General features: G+C 41.4%; 3 protein-coding genes across 3 annotated transcripts; 1 reads left to right on the top strand and 2 right to left on the bottom strand.

Moving 5' to 3' along the window:
* Positions 1–214: 214 nt before the first annotated feature.
* On the bottom strand, positions 215–1,932 carry ascl1b (achaete-scute family bHLH transcription factor 1b). The gene has a single exon (XM_026366499.1). It carries the CDS (start codon positions 1,750–1,752, stop codon positions 1,141–1,143), a length of 612 nt encoding a protein of 203 aa, XP_026222284.1. The 5' UTR covers positions 1,753–1,932; the 3' UTR covers positions 215–1,140.
* A 5,172-nt stretch (positions 1,933–7,104) lies between these two features.
* irf7 (interferon regulatory factor 7) lies at positions 7,105–11,634 on the top strand. Its single transcript, XM_026366498.2, has 10 exons — positions 7,105–7,307; positions 7,858–8,011; positions 8,844–9,015; positions 9,107–9,201; positions 9,338–9,389; positions 9,507–9,620; positions 9,753–9,940; positions 10,291–10,492; positions 10,604–10,719; positions 10,830–11,634. The coding sequence occupies exons 1-10, from the start codon at positions 7,300–7,302 to the stop codon at positions 11,016–11,018; spliced, it is 1,290 nt and encodes a 429-aa protein (XP_026222283.1). The 5' UTR covers positions 7,105–7,299; the 3' UTR covers positions 11,019–11,634.
* An 818-nt stretch (positions 11,635–12,452) lies between these two features.
* Positions 12,453–26,023, bottom strand: phrf1 (PHD and ring finger domains 1). The gene is made up of 19 exons (XM_026365679.1): positions 25,930–26,023; positions 24,936–25,082; positions 24,677–24,820; positions 22,791–22,987; positions 22,554–22,637; positions 22,296–22,429; positions 21,152–21,243; positions 20,862–21,040; positions 20,389–20,521; positions 20,138–20,262; positions 19,818–20,011; positions 18,974–19,096; positions 18,586–18,740; positions 16,521–18,339; positions 14,988–16,162; positions 14,763–14,839; positions 14,245–14,367; positions 13,950–14,081; positions 12,453–13,799 (listed from the first exon to the last, which is right to left on the bottom strand). Exons 2-19 carry the CDS (start codon positions 25,021–25,023, stop codon positions 13,635–13,637), a joined length of 5,139 nt encoding a protein of 1,712 aa, XP_026221464.1. The 5' UTR covers positions 25,024–25,082; positions 25,930–26,023; the 3' UTR covers positions 12,453–13,634.
* Between the last annotated feature and the right edge of the window lie 1,004 nt (positions 26,024–27,027).

Here is a 27,027-nt window from a genome sequence, read left to right as displayed (position 1 = left end):
TGCGCAATTTTCCCCCGTGTGCCCAACCAAGTCGGGAAAAGGTCATGCAGGGGCTTTGAATAAAATAGAAGCTCCCTAGTTTGCTCAATTACCGCCGCCGCTAACACACCCCTCTCTCTCTCTCTCTCTCTCTCTCACACACACACACACACACACACACACGCACATTTCCATATAAATATCAGCTGAAGAACCAAACCCGTGCAAAAACATATAATATAAATAGATCCATCTTTATTTATAAAAACTTACACAAAATATATCTGTTAAAGTCAAATATTTACATTTTAGGCTACGGGAAGTGGAGAACAAGTGCATACATTAATAAAGGTCTCCTTACCACCTATTAAGAAAACAACAACAACAACAACAACAACAACAACTACAGTCTGTCACAGGTAGTAGCCTTAATATTGCTGTCCAGTCACACGACTCATACATGCCAGCTCACTGCTTCACTGACAGCTGGTTCTGACAAAGGCCGTCAGGGAAAATAAAAAAAAAGTGGCAGTATCTTGTTCAAGAACATTGTTTGTTTGACTCAAAGGTACAAAAATATGTCTTCATGTTAAAACCATTCGCTTTGATACAGTTTTGTTACGAAAGAGGAAATATTCTTATGAAAGAGGATGACATGTAGTACATCACGAAAGAGTCATGTTGACGCACGATCTTTGTTGTTTTCTAAACGAAAGACGTGGCAGCCGAGGAAGACAGTCCTGCTCTGATGAAGCCCGAGTCCAGTGGGACCACAGCGCTGTCTCTGCAGGGCCTGTTGCTGTGTCACCTATTAATTGCACTTATTCAAACATAACATCAACAGTTCTTTACTTCCACGCGTCAACGTGACACTGACTCCGACTTCGTCCTCCTTGTGGGGACGTCAGGGCAACTGTTTGTGTTCTATGCAACAAGAAGCTCCGTCCCTCTCTCTCCCTCTCTCTCTCTCTCTCTCTCTCTCTTTCTCACTATTGCTTTGCTCCTTCAGAAGCAGCCCGGGTGAGGGAGGGAGGCAACAGATCGCTTCCAAGCGCGCAGGGAAATGTAGATCTGATGCCTTTCTCGAGTCTTTGTCAGCGTTTCTGGAAGTCAGCTGATTTTACGCACAGGCGCCGCCGTGTGGGTTTCGCGCTGCCACCCTCAGTACCTGTCGAACCAGGTTGTAAAGTCCAACAGCTCCTGTTCCTCGGAGCTCAGAGGCTCGTAGCCGCCTTCATCTGATGAGTAGGTGGAGTGAGGCGACTCTGGGTCTGCAGAGTAGCTGTTGGAAAGGGTCGGGGACGGCAGCCCGCATTGGAAAGCTGCCGACACAGCGTCATGCTCGTCCAGGAGCTGCTGTAACGCCCTGATGTACTCCACCGCCGACCTCAGGGTCTCCACTTTGCTCATCTTCTTGTTGGCTGCGCCGTTGGGCACATGCTGGCGCAGCGTCTGGAAGCCCATGTTGACTTGTTTGACCCGGTTCCTCTCTCTTTCGTTCCGCCGGGCTACGGCCACGGGCTGCTGCTGAGGGATGGAGTAGCCGAGGCCGTTGAAGCTCAGGCGCCGCTTGCAGCGCAGGAGCTCGGGCGAACTGGAGCGCTGTCTCTTCAGCACCTTGGTTTTGCTTTGGTAGCCGGCGGCGCTGGGGTTGGTGTGCGCGGCGGGGACGGCGTAGTCCTCGGCCGGGGCGTGCAGGCTGAGGCTTGCGTGTCTTTCGCTAAGTCCAAAGGTGAACGCAGTCTGCGTGGTGGTGATGGTGGTAGTTTCCATCTTGCTGTGACAGTTGTTGTCAAGTGATGGATGGAGCGGGCGAGAAGAGGAGGAAGAGCAGGAAGGGGTTTGGCAGTGCACAGCTCTCGTGTCCTTCGCGTGGGGACCGTGTGGCTAACTCTTGTCCAAGTCTCTCTTGACTGCTTACTCCACGAGCCGATCTGACCCAAACTTTGGCAGCACTCCTCTTTTTCAACACGCGCCCCCAACACACACCCCACCCACCCCCTTTTTTTTTTTTTTTTTGGAGACGCACGCTTCGTCGCGAGGCCCCGCCCCCGCTGTGTGATTCTTCCGCACGCCGACTCCCCCGGGCCAGGCGCGTGGCTCCGGGAGCTCAATAAACAATCCCGAGCTTTCAGTGCGCCGGGAGCACGCGCTGGGTTCATTTACATTCCAATGTGTCCGAGTTGAAGGCCCCATTGGTGGATTCAAACGGGGCTGCAACCGTGCGCAAAGAAAGAGAGCCGAGGAAAAAAACAAAAAAGAGAGAGAGAGAGAGGAGAGAATGAAAAAGTGAATGGTTTGGTTCTTTGAAATGCCTTTTGAATTTGACAATGTACCCCTGGCAAGTCATCAAATTATCAGTCTTCCCCCCCTCGGCCATCTTTCTCTTTCCAGCCCCTTTACAATCCCAAATACCAAGGACGCTGTCTCCTGTATCCAGGCTACAGCTTTTACAGGGACAAATAAATTGCGAGCGTGTCTGTGAGCAGAATGAGAGGCAATTATGAAGCTCGCGTAGGGACGCGATTGATTTGAAAGTAAACATCATGTTTATGACATGCAGGCGTCCGAAGGAGCTTCTTTTTCTTTTCTTTTTGTTTTTTTCTCCAGCTACTTGTCAAGTCAGAGCTGCGCGGAGCCACTTTATCGACAGATCGTCTCCGGCGGGCTGCAGCGGAGCGCGCTCAGTTCCCATCCGAGACGCAAACAGCTTCTCTAATGTTGCATCTGTACATTGTTTGCTTTATTTATTTATTTATTTTTTTAGTCTTTACATGTATTTTCTTTTCAGTCTGTGTGAAAATCAAACCCATCTCCAAGTTCATCCCCACGAGTGCAGGATTTCAGCACCACGTGCAGCTGGACAGTTGAGCGCATCGTGTAGATTTGTGCGTTTGCGCAGGAGTAAGTCTGTTTGTTTCATTTCGTTTGTTTGTTTGTTTTATACAGATGATGTTTGATCCGTTGTCATAAGATCATCGTTTGGTTTGTGGAAAAGTCTCCTCAACAGCAAAGTCTGACCGTGAGCGCGTCCAACAGCACAGACCGAGCTGATAAAAGTAGGAGAGCTGCGTCCTCTGGCGTCAGCAAATAGCTATTACGTCATGCAACTCAGGTTTTGAACTTAGTTGTGATCGCTTCAGCTAGAGGGGGATTCCCTAATAGTTACGGGTTAAACTACTTATCCCAGGGGAAAAAGCAGCCCATATGACCATATATCATTATAACAATGAGACAACTGTGTGTATGGGACGCTATGGAAAACACGTTCAGCTTCTACATCATACAGATGCAGGTGGAGGTCTGTGGTTCTTGGCGTCGTTTTTATTTGGTTTCAATTAGCTTGGCCAGAACATGGACAAAAAAAATAAATAAAAGACATTTATTATGTCTACGGGCCAGTCAATGCAACCATGCACAGCCAGTGAGGGACATCTTTTGAACTACTGTGGCAAGAAAAACACACTGGTGTGTGTGTTTTTAAAGGGCAGGACAGCTTTCAGCAACACATCCAATATCATCACACTGATTGGACTCAAGGTTGGCTAGCTCCTGGCTCCAATTAGCACTTTGATAAAAAAAAAAAAACATGAAAACAAATAATGTTTGTGTAGTATTAATTTAAGCAGACTGTGTTTTTCTATTGTTGTGACTTGGATGAAGATCAGATTCCAATTCCAAAAGGTTCACAAAGTTTTTCTTGCCACTGTATGTTCAAACCTAAGTCTGAGGTTAAGGTGTGAACCACGCATATTTGGAGACTGCTGTAAGAAAACGAGAATTTCTGGTGTGTGTGTGTGTGTGTGTGTGTGAGTGTGTGTGTGAGTATCATTGCTGGCCTGTATTCTTTTCATGCTTCTGGTGTGATGCTTTGTGTGGCAATCCCCACTTTCATCTTCTTCCCCTTTCTGTCATGTCTGGTTTTCCCCCGTCAGCAGCAGAGGGCGCTGAGTGAAAACACAAACTGGTTGACTCTCCATTATTTCCATATATATCTTGAAGTGGCATCTGTCCTGATGCTGCAGTTGAGACACTGCCTGATAAAACTGTCAGTATGCTAATGTCTTACAATGCTGCACTGGTGTGTTTATACGTCCACATCTACACTTCTTTCTCATTCACACTTAAAGACGAAATTATTAGTTTTTAAGGACTCATACACAAACCTGAGTGTGCTTGAAAGTGCAAGATTTCAAAAACTTTGGTGACTCGAATCCCTATATCTCTGTCAAGACAGTTGTTGCTGAACTGGCCTCATCTGGATTTGATGTAAGAGGGACTGTTGTGAGAGCTTTTCATCACAGCGGGCTTTGTGGTCATTGTGATAAACAAAAGGTAATTACTCTCACAGGCTGAAGTTTTCCCATGAACATCTGAAACGTCAGCATGAGTTTTGGAAGTCTGTCCTTTGGTCTGATGAGAGCAAGGCGAAGGGAGGGAGAGGCCTTCAGCAGCATAATGCTGTGGGGCTGTTTTGCTGCTTCAGACACGGGGAACCTAGTTTGGGCGCATGGGATAATAGGATATGGAGATTATGTTCATATTTTGAAAGATGATGTAAATAAATCTGCTGCTAAATCAAGCTCTTTGTTCTCAAGGAAGCAATTAAACCAAAAACACTTATTAACAGGTTATGGTCATATTCATGGCAACATTAAGGGTTTGTTTGATTTAAATACCAGGGCTAATCATTTGGTCTTTAACTGTATCTGCTTGTACACTGTGTTGTGTTAGTTTCATTTTCAGTCTGCTATTTGTTGAGATATGCAGCACATGTTGTGGAAAACTTGGCTTCCTGACATGATGCTGACTAAAGGATAAAATGGATAAAAATTCTTGAGTAATAAAGTTGCTTCAGTCACCGGAAAATGATAATGGAAAATGTTGAAGTGCTCTCGACAGTGAGTCATGGACCATCTTCCAAACCACAAGTCTCTGATGCCTGTGGTTGGCGAAACTAATCTGGAATAAACAAATTCAAGCTACGTCCAATCAGTGTAAGAATTTTACACACTGTAGTTAAAAGACAATAAGTGTATATGTAACACAATTTTAAAAAATTCATAGAACTTTATATTCTTATGACTCAACGTCAAATCTCTGATCTCTGATATCCAGTGGTCTCGCATCAACGGGAAATCCGAATCCACACACCGATTTAAGTGGACATCTGCCAAGATCTTTCCATTACTAGATGTAGGTGTGGCAGTTTACGAGAACTCGTAGCGGGTTCTTGAAACACAATCTAAGTCTTGCAAAGAATGCAGTGAGCCAACAAAGCTTTGTAGCAGCGAGAAGGGGAAAACGGATAACGTGTGCCTTTTTGTTGGACAGAAAAATCTAAAAATCTAGCCACAATTACCAATGATAAAAAACTAAACAATCCTTTGTGAGCTGGCCCACATCATGCAAAACAGCTCACTTGTCTCTCTCATACATTATGTAGGAATAATCTGCTCCACGCCCTGCTACAACGTGTCCTATATTATTATTTTGCCTTCGAGACAGACTGCAATAGAGGCTTTGCCCTGCGAATTAAAGCATGGAGGTGGATGTGAACCTTCCATGTGGCCTGACAATAACCAGGTTACATCCTTCCTCAGTGAAGCCTGTGTTTTTTAGAGCTTAAGGGGGGAGTCTAAGAAGGCCGAGCAATGCTTCCACTGTGCGTAAAAGGGAAGTGCTCCACTAAAGTATGTATCACTTCTCTATTCCTGCTGATACATGTGCTAGACTGGAGAAGTATGTGAGGTGTATTTTTTAAAAGGCTGCATAAACATCACAGAGCCTCCGTGTATCACTAACGCAGTCTGTGGTGAGACCATGGTCAGTCAATGGTAATCAGTTCTCCCCCAGTTTTTCCCTCTAGTACAAAGAAGTGAGCTCTCTGACCATCAGAGTACAACAACACACAGTGTCTGCTTTAGAAGTCAGTATGAGTCCAGAGAAGTAGAAGAAAGTAATATTTCAACCTTCCTGTGGTGTGAAGTTGCTGAAAAATAAAGGGTGAAAGGGGAAGTGAAGCCTTTTTCGAAACAATACAACATGTGGTATTAAGTAATACAGCCCAATTTGTATGTCATGGAGGGGAGGGCAGCCCCTCTGCACTCTCACTCACGGTCTGGTTCTTCTGTCTCATTCGAACACATGGCAGAACCGTACACCTGCAGGATTTCGACTCTGAAAGTCCCGTAAAATACACTTGAACTCACTACAAACTACGGGACAAGGACTGGTGGACTCACGTGTCTGAATTTGCTGGAACTGCTCGGTTTCATTGGGATGCTATTTTAGTGAGTGATAAAAAAAAAAAAAAAAAGCAGGCTGTATCAGTTCAGTGCAGGTGTAGCCACGTCAACGAAGACTGGCATCCTCTTAACCAAAACTACTTAAGTTTTTAGTGGGCGTGTAAAGTGTGTGGGGCATTTAGATATGAGAATGCAACTGCTTGTTGTCATGTAGCCTAGAACCTAATTAAGATCAACTTCTGAAAACACATTTTGGACATAAGACAACTCCCCATACTGTATAAATATATGTACATCTGGTCATGATGGACTGCACTGTGTTTTACAGATGCATTACAATCTTTTAAATGTCTGGGTTATTTCATTTATAATAACAACATATTAACAACAAATGACATCGGTTACCTTAAAATAGTTGCCTGTAGTGGTTGAACCGGTTTCCAGCAATGTAAATACAGGCTATAGAAAAGGTGTGTGGTGAAAAATCAGTTGAAGGTGAGAGAGTTCACACAATGGAGAGTTTGACATATTAATGACAAGATGATTTAATAATAATAATAATAACATTAATAATAATTGGATTACTACACCAGCAACAGGTGAGTCCCCTGGTGTAGTGCCCACCTAGGCTCAGTGGTTTGGTGACTTTAATGAACGGAAACACTTTGGAGAAAACATTGGGTGATGAAACGCGAGGGACGTGGTGATGCAAGAAAACAGATGAAGTCAAAATCACTTTCAGTTTCATCCCACAACCCAGCTCGGAGAAGGAAAAATTCCACCTCAGTGTTACCGCTGCGCATCCGGTCTGCAGAGGGGTGTCTTTCATTTATCCACCTTGGGCAGCTCGATCGTCGGTTTGCTGCCCTGCGTCAAGAGGCTGCGTCTCGCTCCTTCGCAAATCAAACTCACCCTTTTCGCGTGCGGGTACATCGCGCCTCCTCCACACCGAGGAGGAGCAGTCCCAACCCCACATGATGTCACGGGTTGTGTTTATATAAGCGCTGAGAGCGTGTCCACCCCCCAGGAGCCAGATCAGGACGTCTGTAAGGAGCGACACCTCAGCGGAGAAATGCAAAGGTAAACGTCTCTAATACCCGTGTGTTTTTATTAATCTGTTTATGTTTAGATGTGAGAAAGTTGGGGATGTAGGTTACTTCGGTTTCCTGGTGCACGGGGGTTGTGAGCAGACTTCTTATGATCAGACTTCTTATGATCAGACTTCTTATTCTCAGACTTCTTATGATCAGACTTCTTATGATCAGACTTCTTATTCTCAGACTTCTTATGATCAGACTTCTTATGATCAGACTTCTTATTCTCAGACTTCTTATGATCAGACTTCTTATGATCAGACTTCTTATTATCAGACTTCTTATTCTCAGACTTCTTATTCTCAGACTTCTTATTATCAGACTTCTTATTCTCAGACTTCTTATTCTCAGACTTCTTATTCTCAGACTTCTTATTCTCAGACTTCTTATTCTCAGACTTCTTATGATCAGACTTCTTATGATCAGACTTCTTATTATCAGTCTGGTCGTGGACTGTGCGTGCGGCTCCAAACTGCGCGCTGTGCAGGCTGACAGCAGCTCGCACTGCAGCGCTGATCTGTCCTTTTTCCTCTCAGCTCTCCAAAGCCTCAGTTTGCCAGCTGGCTCATAGAGCAGGTGGAGACGGGCCAGTACCCAGGACTCCACTATGTGGGCCAGAACAAGTTCCGAGTCCCGTGGAAGCACAACTCCAGAAAGGACTGCAACGATGAGGACAGCAAAATATTCCGGGTGGGTTTAGTGAGTGATATTTAGAGATATTAGTGTCTTTGGATGTACACATGTTCACATATTCACATACAGCTCCTGTAGAAAATAACCTCAGGGAGGGATTCAGTCATGGTATTAATATCAGATCACAGATGGATGACAGGTGCCAGGGGCATTTACAGCACCAGGGATGGCACTGGCACTTTGCCAGTCAAAGCAGACGCAAAGCAGAAAGTGAAAAGGTAAAAGAAGTGAACTGCATGGAATTTAACTTCAGTAGCTTGCTGATAGTTCAGCTACTTCAGATTTATATAGTGATTCAAGCAGTTAAATGACTTTTTGTGTAGTCAACTACAATAAAAAGAGGAATAATTAAAAGGAAGGGGATTTACAAAGCCCCCCTCCCCCTCACCATGAACAGTGTAGAAATGTATTTAAGTTCATGCATCACAAGTTAGTGCACAATCAACTCAGCTGAGTGGATTTTTTTAGCTTGAGCTGCTTTCTTCCAAGTAACCCTAATAATAATCAATAATTCAGCTTGAACAAATAATGTAAAAAAAACAAACATGATGCAACATCAAGGTTGACGTCTGTCAAGTAATTAAAATAACAGACCAAAGTCCATCCCTGTATTAAATATGTTGTTATTCAGTTTCAGAGTGATAACAGGTTCCAGCACAGTGTCTTCATATCTGATTACATTGCAACCTGCCTCCTTTACTGGATGTCTTTAAATGCAGAGGTGTAAAAAGTACAATATTATCATCAGACATGGAGAGGAGTAGACATTTAAAAAGTCATACAGCAACAGCAGCGCCGTAAAACAAAACTGTCTTTGTGTGGTTCACAGGCATGGGCAGTAGCAAGTGGTAAAATCAGCGAGTTTCCCAATGACAAAGCCAGGTGGAAAACCAACTTCCGCTGCGCCCTCAACAACCTCTCTGTGCGCTTCAAGATGACCAAAGATAATTCAAAGAATTCGGACGACCCTCATAAAATCTACGAGATCGTCAACACCCAGCGTAAGAAAACGTCGCTTGATTCAAGCCTTCTAGTGCAAAATTAGCTCGAGTTTAAATGCTGTTAATGTGGGTTTGTTTCCTTCATCTACAGACAACCTTGAAACCCCTGTAGCACAAGACTCCCAAGAGGATTCTGACATGATTCCAGATATATACAGCTCTCCCACAGAGTACTTCCCCGACGAGGTGCAATATTGCCTAGAGTATACTTTCACTTCTCTCTGCTAACTACGTTTTGTCATATTACTGCTGACATTTGGTCTCTATTGTTTTGTAGATGTGTGTCATCCTGTCTAAATCCTCTTCCTTTTCCTCCAAACAGGGCAACCTGCTTAACAATTTGATGGCCTTAGATCTTGGCAACCATCCCGTAGGTATGATGTCCTATGCACAAAAACATTCCATCATATAAGTTAATTATTTCTTCTCAACTGGTTTATTATGTTTATAATGAAGGTTAAATGCAGCGTAATCTGGTTTGTTTCCAACAGAGGAGCAACCATGGGCCGAGAACTATGGGCAGCCCCAGCCAGCTGTCAATGGAAGTTATATTGTTGCAGATGAGAACTCCCCGGTTTTACCAGTTCAACCATCTTACTATGAGGGTATGTTCAGCCAAAGAACATCAAAATTCATGTAGTGAAACAGAATGCTCATCTAGAAAGAGAAATCTAACTGACCTGGTCTTTAATATGTAATTGTTCCATGTTTTTGTTTTTTCCCAAATGCTCTGCCAGCCGTCACTTTACCTCAGCAGCCTACCATATACGACCTCGAGATCTCCATCCACTACAGGAAGAAAGAAATGCTAAAGATCACAGTGAAAGCTGGTCGTCTCCAGCTCCACTACCAGCACGAGGCGCCTGAGCTCAATGCATACCCTATCTGCTTCCCCTCCACTGACGGCCTGCTGGACCACAAACAGGTACGTGACTACAGCAGCTGGACAAGCTGCGATGCTTGATTCAATAGAAAGAGCACCATAAACTACAGAGAGAGTTTTTAAAAGTACCTGGTAACAGTTGATGTCACTTTCCTTGATCAATTTTGTTCAATCGTCATAAACACAAATAGAAATAAGTGTAACTCCTGTGTTTATGTTATACATAATGCATAATGTAGTGCACCTGTAAAAAGTGTTTTTGAATATGGAACATTTTCAGGAATGCCTCGATTTATCTCTCACCAGCTATACCTGCACTACCTCCTCTCTCTGGATTGTCAATTCACTGAGGTAAACGAACCAAGTCTAATCGCAACCTTGTTATACAACAGATTCTTTTCACCAATCGCATCCTCAGCAGCATCCAGAAAGGCCTGCTCTTGGAGGTTCAGGAGACCGGCATCTATGCGCTGAGGCAGGACAGGTGTCATGTGTTTGCTAGCACCAGTGATCCCAGTATGGCTTATCCAGACCCCAAAAAGCTGCCTCCAAACACCATGGTGCAGCTCCTCAGCTTTGAGAAGTATGTAAACGGTAGGTGTGAACAAAACATTTCATTACTAGTTATGTCATTTGTTAAATTTAGTATGAAGTCAGCATTACTGTCAGTTTACATTATGATATATATGGTTCCATCTGTTTCAGAGCTGAAACATTTTAAGGAAAACAATGGTGGCTCTCCTGAGTACACCATCAACATGTGCTTTGGGGAGAAGTTTCCTGATGGAAAGCCTTTGGAGAAGAAACTCATCGTAGTCAAAGTAACATTATCTCCCTTTTTTTCCCCCTCTGTAAACAGTATTAAAGTTCCCCTTCCTTTGGTTTTGCACTTTGTAGATAAAATGTCTCCGTCTCTCCCTGTGCCATATAGGTGGTCCCTCTGATCTGTCGCCACTTTCACGACATGGCTCAAATAGAGGGGGCTTCATCTCTCCACAGCTCCAACGTCAGCCTGCAGATCTCGCACAACAGCCTCTATGATCTCATAAACTCTGTCTTTAGCCTGCCAACGGCCGAGGAGCCGGAACGGGCGGCTGCACCTTTCCTGCATCAGATGTGAAATTTCATCTGACAATCATCTGTAATGAGGACCAATTCATTTACCTGTGCGACCACGGGATGAACCACATCCTGCTATTACCCAACACGTTTTCAAAAAGTAGCCAATTTGCTAACCTGTTGAGTGTGAATCAGCCTCCTGCATCGTATCATCTCCTGCGTCCTGTGTTCATAACAGCAACAGTCACTTGGCAAAAACTGACATTTTTTATCACTACGACTAGAAAAGGACTCCCCCTATATGACTATTACGACTTGTTATGTTACTCTGCTGAAAAGCAGTGGCTGTGCCTTAGAAGAAACCTATTACTGTAAATGTCAAATCACTTCTTTATAAAATGATGTATGTCTATAATACCCAATGTCTAATATATAGTAAATTAATGTGTAAATGTTTTTGCTGACCAAAAACAAAAAAAACAAATCAAAGCCTACTTTATGCAATGTATATTTTTATGCATCTTAAACCCACTGACTGCAATGTGAGCAGTCTGTGGTGAATTGTATTTTGCACTTGATCGTTTGTTATCCATTTGTATACTCTGCTGGACATTTTGCACTTTTCACTTGCACTAAGTTTCCTTATTTGGATTTTAAATAAACTGTTAAGCCCTGAAGTTCTTGTTTCGTTTTTTAATCACTTTGCTATGTTATAACAATTTTGGGGTATCATAACTTATTGTCATAGCTCCCAATGACAAGACATTTTACTGCAGCTTCACATTCATTTTTTGTGACAAACAAAAAAAACAAAACAAAACAAAATAAAGAAGACAAAGATCTTATTCTTTTATTAAAAAGTTATCCCTGAAATAAAAACTAATAATAATAATAACTGGGAAGAGGCTGTCTTCACTGGTGTGAAAAAAGTGCATATAGCCACAGCCATCACATGTTACTACCTGAAGCCCCAAATCCTTAAAATAGAAACATTGCAGAACAGAATATGACTAAGTTATTGAATTTAATAGAGAGGAAACCCTATCATCATCAGTAATGTATTATAATGCCTGTTTGATCAAGTAAAAGTTGAATAGTAGCAATACATTCAGATAAACATGAGCACCTGTATTTATTTTACATTCCTCCCCTTCCTGTCCTTGGCTTTAGAAAGACAAATCAAATGTGATAAAGGGCAAGGCAACTCCAAAGAACCACACGATTAGTCATGACAGCAGGCAGAATAACTAATACAGACAACAACATGGTAAGCTAGCAGATACTAAAGCAATGTTTAATAAAGGGGTTTTACTGAGGGAAAGATACAAGCTAAGCTACAAAACAGCAAAGCAGTCGTAGCGAGGCTGAAACCAAATACTGCACACAATGAAATATTAACAAGGAAAGGATTGTTTTACTGTTCCCAAATTTACCTTTAATAGAGGAAAACCGACATGTCTTTCAGTCATTTTTTTTTTAAATGTGACTATGCCAGTAAAATTAGCTTATTGTTTATTTGCAGAGAGTATTTTTAATTAAAATGCTTGTGGACATAAACAAACCTGGGTGAACAGTGGCATCTAGAAATTAAGATTTCTGCAAGTTAATTTTGCAACTCAGTCACCGAGAAATGACATCGATTATAATCCTTTTCATTCCAAAGAATAATCTGTATTGCCTACTAATGCTGTAGTCTCCATTTTTTAAAGATATAATTTCCATAAACAAAATCTCACTTAATCCAAGAAATGGGGCCCTTTTCATTTTTTATTTTGACTAGTTTGGCACAAAAACAAAACATTCCCTGGTTTTAAAACCTGGTTCTCTACATCTCATAATGGTGAGATCCAAATATATTTTTGAACATCCAAATCAAATAAGCTTAAAGAGAAATGTGACGTTGTCAGATTTCCCCTGTTGTTTGCTGGACTAGATTTAGTTTAAATAATAATATTAGAGATGTAGAAGACAGATAAACAGAGGCTTTCAAACACAAAACATAAACCAATCAACTAGAACTATTTGTTCATCATTCACAACAGGCAACACAGATGAAAGGAACATATGTGTAAATATATCAAATCTATATTATTTACAACTAAATCTAAAATTATTTAACTATTATAGTGATAGATTTCTACAAAAATTGCATAACAGTGCCTTTCCTTAATGCGATGAACATCCCATTATTCATACATTTATACTACTTTCTAACAAATGAGTGTTGCCACTGATAAATACCCCCCCACAAACACAAAAAAGGGCCCATGCTGCACCCTCTCAGTGATGCCTGTAGAGAGAGCTACCTGATTTATCACTTTATGGTAGGGTCTTTGAGATTTGCCTCTTTAAGGCTCAACCTCTAAGTGTCCTATTAGGTTTCTGAGCTGTACTATACAAAAAGACCAGTTCTTGGCAGTGACAGTCCAAGCACGAGACATCAAAAGGTGCTATTCAAGTGACCAATGAAATGGTTTGTCCATCAAAATTCTATCAAGATAGAAAGCTCTGTTATATAGAAAAGGGTCCATCTCAAAATGTGTGAGCACATCTTAGTTAACCGTTTAGATTGAGCGTGTCAGTGAGTCTGAGAGGTATGACACAAAGTAAACCAGTGTATCATTTGAATGAGTGGTTATATTGGGTGTGGCTTCCCTTGCCTGTTGTCTGCGCCTCCTCATGGGCTGTCAGAGGTTTTCATGGCCTCAATCTGTACCTCGGGTGCCTTCCCTAAGTCCTCTCCTTTCTTGTGTTTCCGAGCATGTTTGTATTTGTCCACATAGGCCTTAACCAGATTGCCCACTTTCACTGGATTGATCTCACCACTCTTGCTGTGACACACCTAATGACCAGGAACACAACACAATTACAGACCAAATTCTTAGGGAAGAGCCATTCAACTAATGACCTGTTTGCAGTTGAGTTCATTATTTAAGAACTATTTGGACTGCTTTTAGATGTTTTATCCATTTCAGCCAAACTTTTAACCTACCTTATGGACAGCCTTACGCAGAATCTCTTTGTATTCATCCTTGTTGATGTCTCGCCTCTGGTAAAAAGGCTTGATAGCTAGCTTCACCTCCTCTATAGCTCTCTCCTGCATGTGCAGCTTTTTCAAATATTGCTAAAAGAAGAAAAACATCACTTGCATCATACATTTCTTAACAAACCAATATTAAAACAGAGAAGGCAAGAGTTTTAATCAAACATTTCTTTCAAAACCATACTGAAGCACGTAGGCTCCAAACACTGAGTTCAAAACATAAACATAAACAAGTTATATTCACCTTGTCTTTCCTTGACAAATCCCCTTCCTCTGCCTCTCCTTGCCCAGTGGCTGATAAGCCTTCTGGATGTAAACTGTCAACTCTAGAAGATGTAGTGGAGTCACTGACAGCTGCAGTGATGTCCTGTGAAAGTCATATAAAGAATATACTGTATGGATGATAAGCAAATAACTAGAGTACAAGATTATAGGACAGAAAATTTAAAAATCTGCAATGATTTTTACAATCAAGTGAAGTCACATACATAATCATTGCTATATATATTGCATCTTATACAGACATACACACATTAGATGTGTTTTAAAAACATGTTGACATCAGATTTCAACAATCTGTCTTTTACTTTCGTTTAACCTGAAAACACTTCTCTTTCTGTTTCAGATTCCAACACAGGACAAACAATACAGCTGCTGCTTCTGGATAAACACTGACACTCTCTGGTTATTATTCACATTACATGCTTGATGCACGGATGCAAACCACACATAACTCTGCAGTGACCAGTGGCTCAGTCCCACCTGACTGGACGTCTGGACTGTCGAAGACGGTCTGCGGGCTCCTTCCTGTTTCAGTTTCAATTTATAAAGAGCCAGCTCTGTGTAAGAAAGAATAAAACATAGCTAAGTGCCAAGTAAAGGACATAGTGTATTTTCAATTGTCTCCTGGAAGAGATCTCAAAAATATAATTATTATGCTTATTGTTAGTATTAGTATAACAGTTATATAATAGCAGCATAACTTACTGCTTGCAGATTTCTCCGGTTGAGGCCCCTCGGGCTCCTGTATATTCCAAGTAACCCTCTTCACCTGAGTCTTGGATTTGGCTCCCACTATAGCAGATACCTGATGTCCTTCACTCTTCCCTTCCTCCGCGTCCTTCTCTTGTTTGACAGATGCACCATTTCCCTCTGTGTGCTCAGACTTCACATTGTCCAGGTTGTCAAGCATGACATCAATATTGAAATCATCATCAGAGTCTGAGGATTGTTGAACCTCTTGCTTTACAGACACGGTCAACCCTCCAGTGTCCGGTGGTTCGGCTGAGGCCATGTTACCTGGTTGAGATTGAGGGAGTGCATCCTGGAGACTGTTTACCATAACAGGTGTGGTTAATGTAGAAAATGAGGTCACAGTGGGTAAGGAGCACATTTCTGGAGAGCCTGGCTCTGATTTAACTAGGCTGATTTCAAAAGTCTCAGTCTTGATTTCACACATTACAGTCTTGATGGAGTCTTCTTTGAGTCCCTCTTCTTTCTTAAGTGATGTAGTAATAGGAGAATCTTCAAAGATATCAAGAGATGGTTGTTTTTCTTTCTTAATTTCTTTTACAACTCCCATTTCTTTTGTTATTTCTGCCGTCGTGACCTGGCTGTCTGTCCTCAAGTTTTTGCCTTCCTTTTCTACTTTAGAGGTGGAGGTACAGGACGACAACTGTCTCTTCCCTTTGCCAAGAGATTCCTCTTTCAAGCAACTTCTAATGGTATCCTTCTCTTTTTTCTTGTCCTGTGAGTGTTTTGTGTCTTTTGAGGACGAAGCACAGGGTCCTGAAGTTTTCTGTGAACTCCTGGATGATCCTTCGTCTTTCCTCCTCTCCCTTGAGCCCGATCTGGATCTGTGTTTCCTCTTGTCTTTTGATCGTGACTCCGCCTTGTCTCTGGGGGAGATGTACTGTTGTTGTAGTCGTGTATTATCTCTCCTCCTTTCCCTGGATCTGGACCGGTCTTTTGAAGAAGACTGTCCATGTTTACGTTCCCTCGATTCAGATCGAGATCTGGACCTGGACCGTGACTGACCTGGTCTCTTTTTTGAAACTTGTCCTCTCTCATGATCTCTCTCTCTGACATCATTTCTCTCCTGGTTCCTTTCTTTATGCTTCTTCCTTCTTGAACGGTCTCTGCTGCTAGAGCTGGAACCAGACCTTAAACAAAAAAAAAAAGAAAAGAAAAATATATCAGCAATTTAAATTTAAAATTAATTTAAAATTATTTAGCAGTTATAGGGATCAGTCCTCAAAAAAGGTTTTTTTTTCTATTTTAGTCTATTCAAAGCAGATCATGGTCTACACATTTATTTAGCACAGGTCATTTTATACAGATGCCTTTTCCAGACTCAACCACTGCCAATTTTCACTTGGAAACAGCGCACATAATCCAGTGGTGGGCAGTTGGTACAACCTTTTTGTCCGTTTGTGTTTGGACAGTTTGGGGGTTCAGTGTCTTATAATATAATAATAATATAATAGTGTCATAATACTGGAGAAACTGCTTCTTATTTACCTGGATCGTCTTCTGTCTTTGGACCGTGACTGGGACCGCTGTCTCTTTCTGCGAGTCCTCTCAGGAGAACTGGACTGAGAACTTTCTGAATTTGAGTGTGACCTTGCCCTGTCTTTAGAATTGGACTGCCTGAAACTCTGTTCTTTGTCCCTCTCCTTTTCTTTCTGCCTGGCTTCTGTACTACTAGGTTGTTGCTCCTTTGAGGATTTGGACGTTTTCTTCTTAATACCCAACCCTCCTGAAGGGGACTTGGAACACATTGCTGTATTTGATTTAGTTTCTGGCTTTAATTTTTTATTGGTGGGAGCAGAGCTAGGTGATGATGAACCCTTTTTATAGCTAGTGGAACCAATGTTGGAAGTTCCAACGTTCTGTCCATTTGCTTCTTCAAGAGCATCTTTCTCCGTCTTTAAAAGATCCGGACTGTGAGGAACAGTGTTACCACTTCTTCCACTTTCCCCTACATCTTCTAACTCAGGCTCTTTCTTAATTTTAATTTTACATAATTCTGTTTGCTTCACTACATTAGCATCTACTAATCTTGATTCTTTGTATGTTTTAACATATTCCTCTTTGCATCTGACGTCCTGTGATATGGTTTCCTGAGTACTGTCTCTCTTTGGTTCTTCCTGCGAGATTTCCATCTCCTGTGTTTCAGTTTTCACTTGAATTAGCTCCAGCTTGCTTTGCACTGGCCCATCCTTGTTTCCTAAACTAGAAGTCTTTTTCTTATCTGTTACACGTTGGGAGCTTCTATCCAGGCTTGAGCTCTCAGTTTCACCATCGGAGCTGCTTGAGTCTGACAGAGTGGGATTAAAGGGATCATAGATATTATTACTCTCTTGTTCCTTATTAACCATCGTGCGTGATGCTAGCAGCATCTGTTTATCCTTGTGCAACTGTCTCTTTCTTTGTTCCTCTTCCTTTTTTCTCCAGTGTTCTTGCATGCTGCATCCACTAGAAGAGGATGATGGTATGCTTAGCCGCCTTGAATGCCAAGAGTTCCCACTGGGGTTAATGCGGAAGCTCACTGCTGATGAAGACGAGGAATAACATGGCTGACTAGCAGAATAACCAGTTGAGGATGAAGAGGAAAATGAGCTGGAGAAAGATGATGATGAGCCTGCCCCGTCAGGCCGATGCCTCTGGGACTGCCCACCAGCTGTGCCCTTTTGATGGTCTACACTGTGCTGTCTACTTTTGTCCTGAGCAAGGCTGTTTATGCCTCTTTCCGGCATGCCGTAACCATTACTACTAGTGGCAGAGTTACTACGATTTCCCCTACTACCATTAATTATATTACCGCCACGTTGACTAGTGTTATTATTTATGGAACCAGTACTCTCCCTTTTGATTTTTGGTATTCTAGGAAGCACCGACACATCTACCCACATGGGCTTTGTAGCCATTTTTTTAAGTTCGGACTGTGATGAAGCCATTTCTTTGATTTTGGAGTTCAAGTCTGGGATTGGGTGGTTGGATGAGGAGGCACTTGCCCTAGGGATTTCAACATCAGTGGTTTCCCTATGCCCCAGAAAGGATGTGGGTCTTTCCTGAAGAGATGGCAGCAAACTTGGGTGAGTGGTGAGGGTAGGTGATTGGGTGTGGTTAGCTGAGGACATGAATGACGGTAAGCAGGTAGAGCTCTGGGGAAAAAGTCTGTTTGCTGAGGTATTGGAGAATCCTGTTAGGTCTTTGTTGTGGTGAGGAGAAGGAAAACTGTCTTCCAGGTTGGGCGACATCCCTGGGCTGATCTGGGCGCTTGCATCCCCTGAGCTACTGATTTTACTGATCTCTGGCTTTAATGCAGATGGCATCACTGAAACATAAAAAGGAAACACCCACTGTTGACAAAAGGCTGAGAAATGGTATCGGTAACACCCAGTCTGTCACAGTCATCTGACATGGAGTGAGGAATAACTCATTGCTCAATGACCAGGTTGAAATAATATGACGTTGTTCTATTTTAATGCCTTCTATCAATGTCCATGCGAAGAATAAGAAATGGACATTTCCAAACACAACACTATTAAATATCATTTATTAAAATGTATCACACACTTACATGGCTTTGTAGCTTTGAGGGTACCATCCCGATTAATGACAACATCAGAGCTGTCCATCAAGAGCATGCTCTGACCTGATAGGATGCTGCCCAGCAGGTCAGGGACAGGAGCTGCCTCAACAACACCCCCTGATCGGGGGACGTCCATTCCCCTCCTGGTACAACACAGTAAAGCCTTACTTAAATTCTCAAAGCATTGCTAGATACTATCAGGATCACAAACACTAGGAATGCTGTGACACCTCACAATTACAAGTAGAAAAGCTATGATGAGAGTTTTTGATTTATAATATAAGGTTTTATTGCCAGAAACAGATTTGCATATTTTAAAATGTGTTTGTTCTTGCAATTATTATTACACAACTAACTAGTAAAGAGGCAATGTTACCTGGAAATACTTGCAGTGACTGGTCGAGCTACAGGCTGATGAGAGCGAAGAGCAGAGCGAGAGATCCCTCGTCTTTTGGCCTCCAACAATGATGTAACATGGGTTTCTTGCACATCCTCCTCACTGATCAAATCAATGCCATTAATCACAATTTGCTTAATTATTAATAAAGTAATATGCTCAGCAGTGGTTCCCCACTCTGGTCCTCAAGGCTCACTGCCCTGCTTGTTTTCCTGCTATCCATGCCCAACCCATGTCTGCTGATTACTTGGTTCAGGTGTGTTTAGTCAATCAGAAGCTGGAAGATCCCAATTCACTTTGTCTCTCTCCATTTCACACATATCTGACTTGGTATCAACCTGCTGCAGATAGACTGAACACACCTGATCTAGGCATTTGCCGGTGGGTAGGACAGAAGAGCTGGAAAACAAGTAGGGCAGTGGCTCTTGAGGACCAAGGCGGACACAGACAGATTAACACTCTCCATACATGTATTATATACTTGAATAATTACTGAATCGTGATGTAACTGTGATAAGACTTTCTCGAATACTTAAATATTTAGAAACAAAATTTTTACTTGCAAGTAATTTGTTTTGCAGCAGACTGCAGTGAAAGCAGTAAAGATATGTCAAAGAAGCCAGCAGAGCATATTACATTACCATATAAGAAAAAAGGTTGGTGCAAAAACTATGGGACAGAGTCAGAATCAGTAGTAGAGTATACGGCACCAGTAACTGTCTTGATGCATTCTCTACACATACAACAGGAACACTAGCAAATATCCAAAGTAATTCAAATGGCATTCAATTCAGTCCTACAGCTCTTCAGCAACTTTTCTTACCAATCAACAAATGGATCCAAGTCAAACGGATCTCCGTAGATAGAGAGGGACGCAGCACCTATGTCAGCACGCATGCTGCTTAGCGTATTTTCCGAAGGTCGGTATACTGTAGGAATTGAAGAGCTCTTCTTGTCTTTCACAATTCCAAGCTGATTAGCAATACGGCCTTGAGGAGTTGCTGTCTTTTGGAGCATCTAATGGGAAAACATGGGAGTGGAGAGAAAGCGATTCATCAGTCTAAGAGGAATTGTGTATTGTATTATGCATTGCTCAGTCAGTGTGAGATACATGGAGTTAACCGATTTGGACAAAAATCTCACCTGTTTTTTTCTGGATTTTGTCTTTCTCACTCTCCGTTTTCTCCTCCTGACTCCTGTACTTGAAGCTTTACCTGTTTTACCCTTAGCTGAAGAAGTCTTTTGTCTTCTGATGCGTTTGCGCTTTCCTGTTAAATCAATCAAAAAGGTCATCCCTCATCACAAACACAGCACTACGTGTGTTTATATGGGTGCTTGTATTAATGACAACCCTATTTAGAGTTTGTTATGCATTAGCATGTGTGTCTGCTTACTTGTCCTGCGCCTCTGGGTAGATGGAATACGAGGAGTGAAGTCCCGTATATACACAGATGTGTTGAGCCCGGCAACAACAGCATTAATGGTTTCATCCAGCCAAGTGGACCGCATAAGGTAAGTGGGAGCCAACTGGTAAGAAGAAGATTTCATCACTCCACTAGTTTACTTTCGAAAATTATTGTTTGTCTAAACTTCCAAAGCACAGCTACCTAACACAAACATTTTAATCACAAGTTAAATAAACATATGTCAAAAACATATGTTTTATTTGTGCACACAGTTTTTAGGTAAGTACAGAGTTTAGTAAGTAATAAATGTTATCAATAAATCTAACGTCATCAGATTAGACTCTTCGCATTGTTAAACTGTGGAACATCAAGACATTTCTAAAAGATTCAAACTTTAAAACGCTGCTGTGGAAGTGAGTTAGAAAATAAGCCAAGACAGAAGCATCACGCCTCATGCAAACCTGTGATGTGCGTGCCTGTGTGATGCGATGTCTGTTGACATTTGCTCGAACCCTCTCACTCTGTTGAGTTCGAGCAATAGCTCTAGTGGGACCTGTAGCACGGGGCTGAGAGCGACTGATGGCAGATTGTGCAGTAGAAGGTAGGTTTTCTGCATCACTAAGTTCCTCAGCTGAACTCCCTGAGTGAGAAGATTTATTTGTAAAAATATATTTATTAAGATTATAGGAATATCTATATGTTGTGCAAAAGCAAATATCGATTTAAGAAACCAAAAGATTTAAAGATTTACTTGAGCGACGGTTGTGGGCTTCACACTGTGGGCAGAACCATTCTTCTACAGGAACAGAGTCAAGAGGTGGGGTGAGGCACTCCATGTGATACCTACGGAGGAAAAAAAATGCCTTGGGTGATAAGACACCTCACAAACGGTTTTGCTGGGGTTTGTATAGACAAAACTGACTTGCAAAGGTGCTTTCAGAAATGCAGTGGAACCCTGAACCCAAGACAACGTGACAAAAGTAATAATAATAATAATAAGTATTTACTAAAAATTAACTTCAGATATTGCTTTGGAATTATGGCTCAAAAGAAGCATTTAAAAAACACAAATTAAACTGGCCTGGTGTGCTGCAGCTTGATGTTCTTGTAGTCATTTGCACATGAAACTGCTTGGAAATGATCTTATAATCTTTACTTTTAATATGTTTGTCTATAACTTTCTTCATAGTCTCCTGAGACAACTCTTTCCTTATGTTTCTGTGCTCCATGTGTAGTGTGGCCCCCGCCATGATACCAAACAGCACAGTGACCACTTTTCACCCTTTAAATAGGTAGGCTGACTGATTACAAGTTTGAAGACACCTTTGATGCTAATTACAGGACACATTTAACATGGCCCTATGGTCAAATTAATTATTTTTATTTGATTTAATTATATTTTTATTTATTGTAATAAATATTTAGTTTGTCACTTTCAAGTTATTTAGTTTGTCACTTTCAAGTTATTTCTGTGACCACTGTGGTTTTTTCTTTCTTTCTTTAACAGAATGGTACAAACAATTTGGTCAACATCTGTATCTAGACATTGTCCAGCTGAGCTACAAATGAAAATGTAAATTTCCAAGTCAGACAGCCCAAAGATTTACGGAAAAAACCTGTGAGCCCCCTACTACAAAGTCCAATGATGTTAGAATGTGTGATGTCATGCCTCCCACAGGTTCTTCCATGCTCATCAATGAAATCAAGTGATGAGCATGATCCCCATATGACATGTCTGAAATTCTCTTGCTTTGTGCTACGTGTGAAAACACAACTATGTACAATGTCTTGATGTGATTTTCCTGACACTGTCCACAGTGTAGGTGTGAAAATGGTTTAACATAAAAACATTTAATTTCATTATTTTGATATATGTTCAATACTATCAGTCTTACCCAGCATCACAGCCGTCACAGAGCAGGAGGCGGTCCTCACGGTCACTGTCCCCGCACACCTCACAGCTAGTCTGCTCCAGGTCCACAGTGACCATTTCCTCTTGACCTTCCTTCACAGGCTTTTGTACTGTGATCTGAATTAGGCAGTCATATCACACATACATACGTTACATATAAGCACTTTATTCACACAATAAAAAAGTATATAGTGTTAATAAATGTTCCAGAAGTTATGTTACTAAGACAGAACACACTCACCATTTTCTTCACTTTGCCTCCATAACATTTTCTTAGGTATATGCTGTTGAAGGCAATACGGTCTACAGGACATGAGTTTGCATTCTAAACAGTGGACAAATACATAAGAATTACGCAATTTTACTTCATCAGAGATGCATTGCAAATACAGAACGTACATTAATAGACCATACGTTTAAGATACTCTGTAACAGAGGGCTTTCTTCTTTGGCTCAAACCAAATTAAATCAGACCCACCTTGGCCCATTCAAGGATGCAGTCGAGACAGAAGAAGTGCTCACAGTTCTCCGGAGTTGCAACAGGCTGGCTGCTGAATGAGTTGAGGCAGATAGGACAATTATCTGAATCCTCATCTGAGCTCATCCCTGCAAGGTCAGCAGAGGTTCCCCCAAAAGCTCCATTCACTGACTTATGATCTTCCTCCTCTTCTTCAGCTGGGACAAATTGAGAAAAATGTGATACATATATACAGAACTACCTACATTTATATTACACACAACTGCAGAGGATACTGTACTATATATGCAATATCACCTACACCTGAATGGACAAAAATATTTAATATTTCTTGGAGCACCTTTTCATTGATTACAGCACACATTCGCTATTGCCTAGTTTCAATAAGCTAGATCAATATAATCACATTTATTTCTGTCCACGGTTTCATTCATTTTGACTCAGTGGTGGCCAATCCGTGTGCAAAATTAATGCCTTGTGCTTAAAATATGCTCGCCCAATCAGCGAAGAAAATATACAGTGGCAAGAAAAAGTATGTGAACCCGTGGAGTTTTGCATGAATTTGTCAAAAATGTGCTCTGATCTTCATCTAAGTCACAACAATAGAAAAACATAGTCTGCTTAAAATAATACTACACAAACATTACATGTTTTCATGTTTTTATTGAACATAACATGTAAACATTCACAGTGCAGGGAGGAAACAGTATGTGAACCTTTGGACTTAAAAACTAGTTCATGTGTAGCAATATTCTTGGGATGTCTGGTTTGAATCGCTCTCTTAAGGTCATGCCACAGCATTTCAATCGGGTTGAGGTCAGGACTCTGATTGGGCCACTCCAGAAGGTGTATTTTGTTCTGTTGAAGTCATTCTTTGGTGAATTACTTGTATGCTTTGGATCATTGTCCTGTTGCATCACCCATCCTCTGCGGAGCTTCAGTTGGCGGACAGATGGTCTTACAATTTCCTGAATTCATTTTTCCATCAATGACGACGATCCGTCCAGGCCCTGAGGCAGCAAAGCAACCCCAAACCATGATGCTCCCTCCGCCATATTTTACAGTGGGGATGAGGTTTTGATGTTGGTGTGCTGTGCCTTTTTTTCTCCACACATAGTGTTGCGTGTTTTTTCCAAACAACTCAATTTTGCTTTCATCTGTCCACAGAATATTTGCCAGTAGTGCTGTGGAACATCCAGCTGCTCTTTTGGAAACTTCAAACGTGCTGCAATATTTTTTTTGGACAGCAATGGCTTTCTCCGTGGTGTCCTCCCATGTACTCCCTTCTTGTTTAATGTTTTCCTTATTGTAGATGTGTCAACAAAAATGTTAGCATGGGCCAGAGATTTATGTAAGTCTTTAGCTGACACTCTAGGATTCTACTTTTGTTACCCTTTCCAGCATCATGCATGTCAACAATTCTTGATCGTAGGTCTTCTGCGAGCTCTTTTCCGCGAGGCATGGTTCACATCAGGCAGTGCTTCTTGAAACCAGTAAACCCAAAACTGTGCGTGTTTTTAAAGGGCGGGACAGCTTTCAGCAACACATCCAATATCGTCACACTGATTTGACTCAAACCATTAGATTACAACAGGTTCACATAATTTTTTGTGCCACTGTATATATTTAATTACTGCAGTAATTATCCGATAGAATAATTACTGCACTGATTTGATTAGTAAAGTAAGGTGGTGACTTTTTCTTTTTTTGCCAGGCACTATATTTAATCTATAACCAAAGTGTGTAGTTTAAAAAAAAAATCTAAATGTTGATTTACAAAAATGTTAGTGCTGTGCTGGTTGAAAAAGATAGAGAGTCCAGTGTACTGGTACAAAAATCTTCATCAGATATACAGAAATATTAATTTTGCATTTAGTCACTCCTACCATCCTCCTCGTCATTCCCTCCTTCTTCTTCCTCCTCCTCCTCCTCCTCCTCCTCCACGTCATCCGCTCCATCTAAATGATCCTCCTCCTCACCACTCTCAGATTCTCCTTCTTCAGATTCCTCTTCAACATCATCCGAGTCATCTAGGTGTAAAAGTAATATTAAAATACATGTATAATGCTCACTGTATTATCATTAAAGTGAATATAGTTTGATTATTAGGATGAATATTTTCTTTATACATGCTAATCCAACTACCTGAGATGGGCCACAACACAGGCCTTTTTCCTTTACTGTGTGAGTTACTGCGGTTGATCAGCTCATCTTGGCTGTCATCATCCTCCATGGCTGATCATTGGATAATGAGCTGAACACTTTCTCTGAGAGCTTTTCTCTAAAATAATCCTTAAAAATTAGAAAAGAATTGGAGACAGTGTTGAAAAAGCAGAAATGTGTAACTTGTATTGTGCGTGCACATTTTTGTATACTGATACAATTATATTGTTATTAAAATGCAGGGCCTTGCAAGTTAATATATTAACTGCTAGAAATACGGGTGATTAAAGAAGTCCTAAAGTCATTCCAACTTTATGGAATTACAGTGTTTTTAGCCTGAATCGCTGAGAAGAAAGAAAATAGATTAATTAATATTATTAATTAATATATACTCTGTGGGTGTGGTGAACTTTACAGACAACAGAGTGCAGACAACTAACTGAACTGAATTGTTACTTGAGTTACTAACCGCAGAGGCATTTACGAGCTCGTCATTTAAAATACTCTAAAGATGAAATTTTAATGCTCTAAATTTTGAAGACTTCCTTTTGTTTGCAGACAGACACGAAATATTTCCAAACAGCTAGCTAGCCAGCAGCAGCAACGTGCAGAATATGCTAGGGCTACATTTGTAAACAAAGAACAAAACTCGGTGTCAAACACAGCGATTCCTCCTCTCCGTGCGTAAAATAAGCACGTATAGTAAACGTAAATGTTCACATTATAAATATGCACATTGACAAGTATAGAACAACGACCTGTAACACTGTTCTTGCTGAACGCGAGCTAGCAACATTAGCTAGCTTCAGCGTGTTAGCTAGCTAGAATAGCTCAATTTAGCGATCAACTACAAACATGTTCAGCCTCTGCACTCAAACCACTCACTGTGTGGGGGGGGGTATTTACACAAACGTTCACTTTAATCCACATAACAACAAAGTCCAGTTTGCATATTTCATTTAAATTCCAAACCTACCCTATTTAACAGTCTGAGCTGTGTTTAGTCACTTCAAGTCTCTACGGTTGTTGAGTGACACCGCCGGCTGCTGCTCACGGAAATGGCCGAGTGCGCTCGGACGAATACGGCTCTTAAAGAGACAGTACACGCAGCTACGGCCGAGCGGCCGAGCGGCTGTTCGTGTGTGTTCGTGTGTGTTCGTGTGTGTTCGTGTCCGTGGGAGTGGAGGACACGCAGCCAGGCACGTTCAAGGCGTAGTTGTAATCTAAATTTAAACATAGCACACAACCATAAACTGTACTGTAAAGTGCTGTAAGTACATGTAGGCTATTTCTAGTCCACTATATTGCGTGAGGAGATATTGTGCCTTTTACTCCACTTTTATCTACATCCTTGAATTATTTTAAGATTTTGAAAAGAAAATTGATTTTGTTTTTTTTTATATATATATATATTTCTAGTGCAGCAAGCAGCTTGTGGTTTAATGAAATAAAAGCAAGTAAATAACATCTGATTTTGTGCTGATAGAGATTGAACTGCCCAAGAGTGCAGAAACGATCAGCTCCACCTTGACCTTAACATAAATATCCATTAACCTTATTAAAGTGGACATCCAGTAACGTCTTATGTGCATTATCTTATGTTTGTCTGCCACTGCTAAGTGTAAGGGGGGGGGGGCACTGTCGCCCCCCAGTGGCAGAGTCAGCTCTTACATAACGCAGCGTAACCCCGATCTGCTACTTCATGACATGGATTTATGTGTCCTGGATGTAAATTATCCGACAGGGCCCAGTCAGTAGAAAAAACTCTACCACTATCACAACTAAAATGTTTTTTTTAAAGAGTTGATTTGTTATAATTAACGCTGATGTCCTGATGGTGGGTGGGGTGGGGGGGGGTCCCTACATCCTTGTATGCACTCCTTTGGTTGAGTTGTGGAGTTGACTACAGGGATTGTTGTGAATGTCCTCAAGTCCTAAATACACGTGTTATGAGATTTTGCATTTCAAAGTGATTTAAAGTCGAGTGCAATCTCACGCGATCTTATACAATCTATTGATATCGCGCAGACTGTGTGTAAATCATTGAGTGTTCATCCTCCTCATCCTCCTCCTC

This window comes from Anabas testudineus, chromosome 6 (genome assembly GCF_900324465.2).
Source record: "Anabas testudineus chromosome 6, fAnaTes1.2, whole genome shotgun sequence".
NCBI classification, from domain to species: Eukaryota; Metazoa; Chordata; class Actinopteri; order Anabantiformes; family Anabantidae; genus Anabas; species Anabas testudineus.
This window is presented reverse-complemented; position numbering and strand designations above follow the sequence as displayed.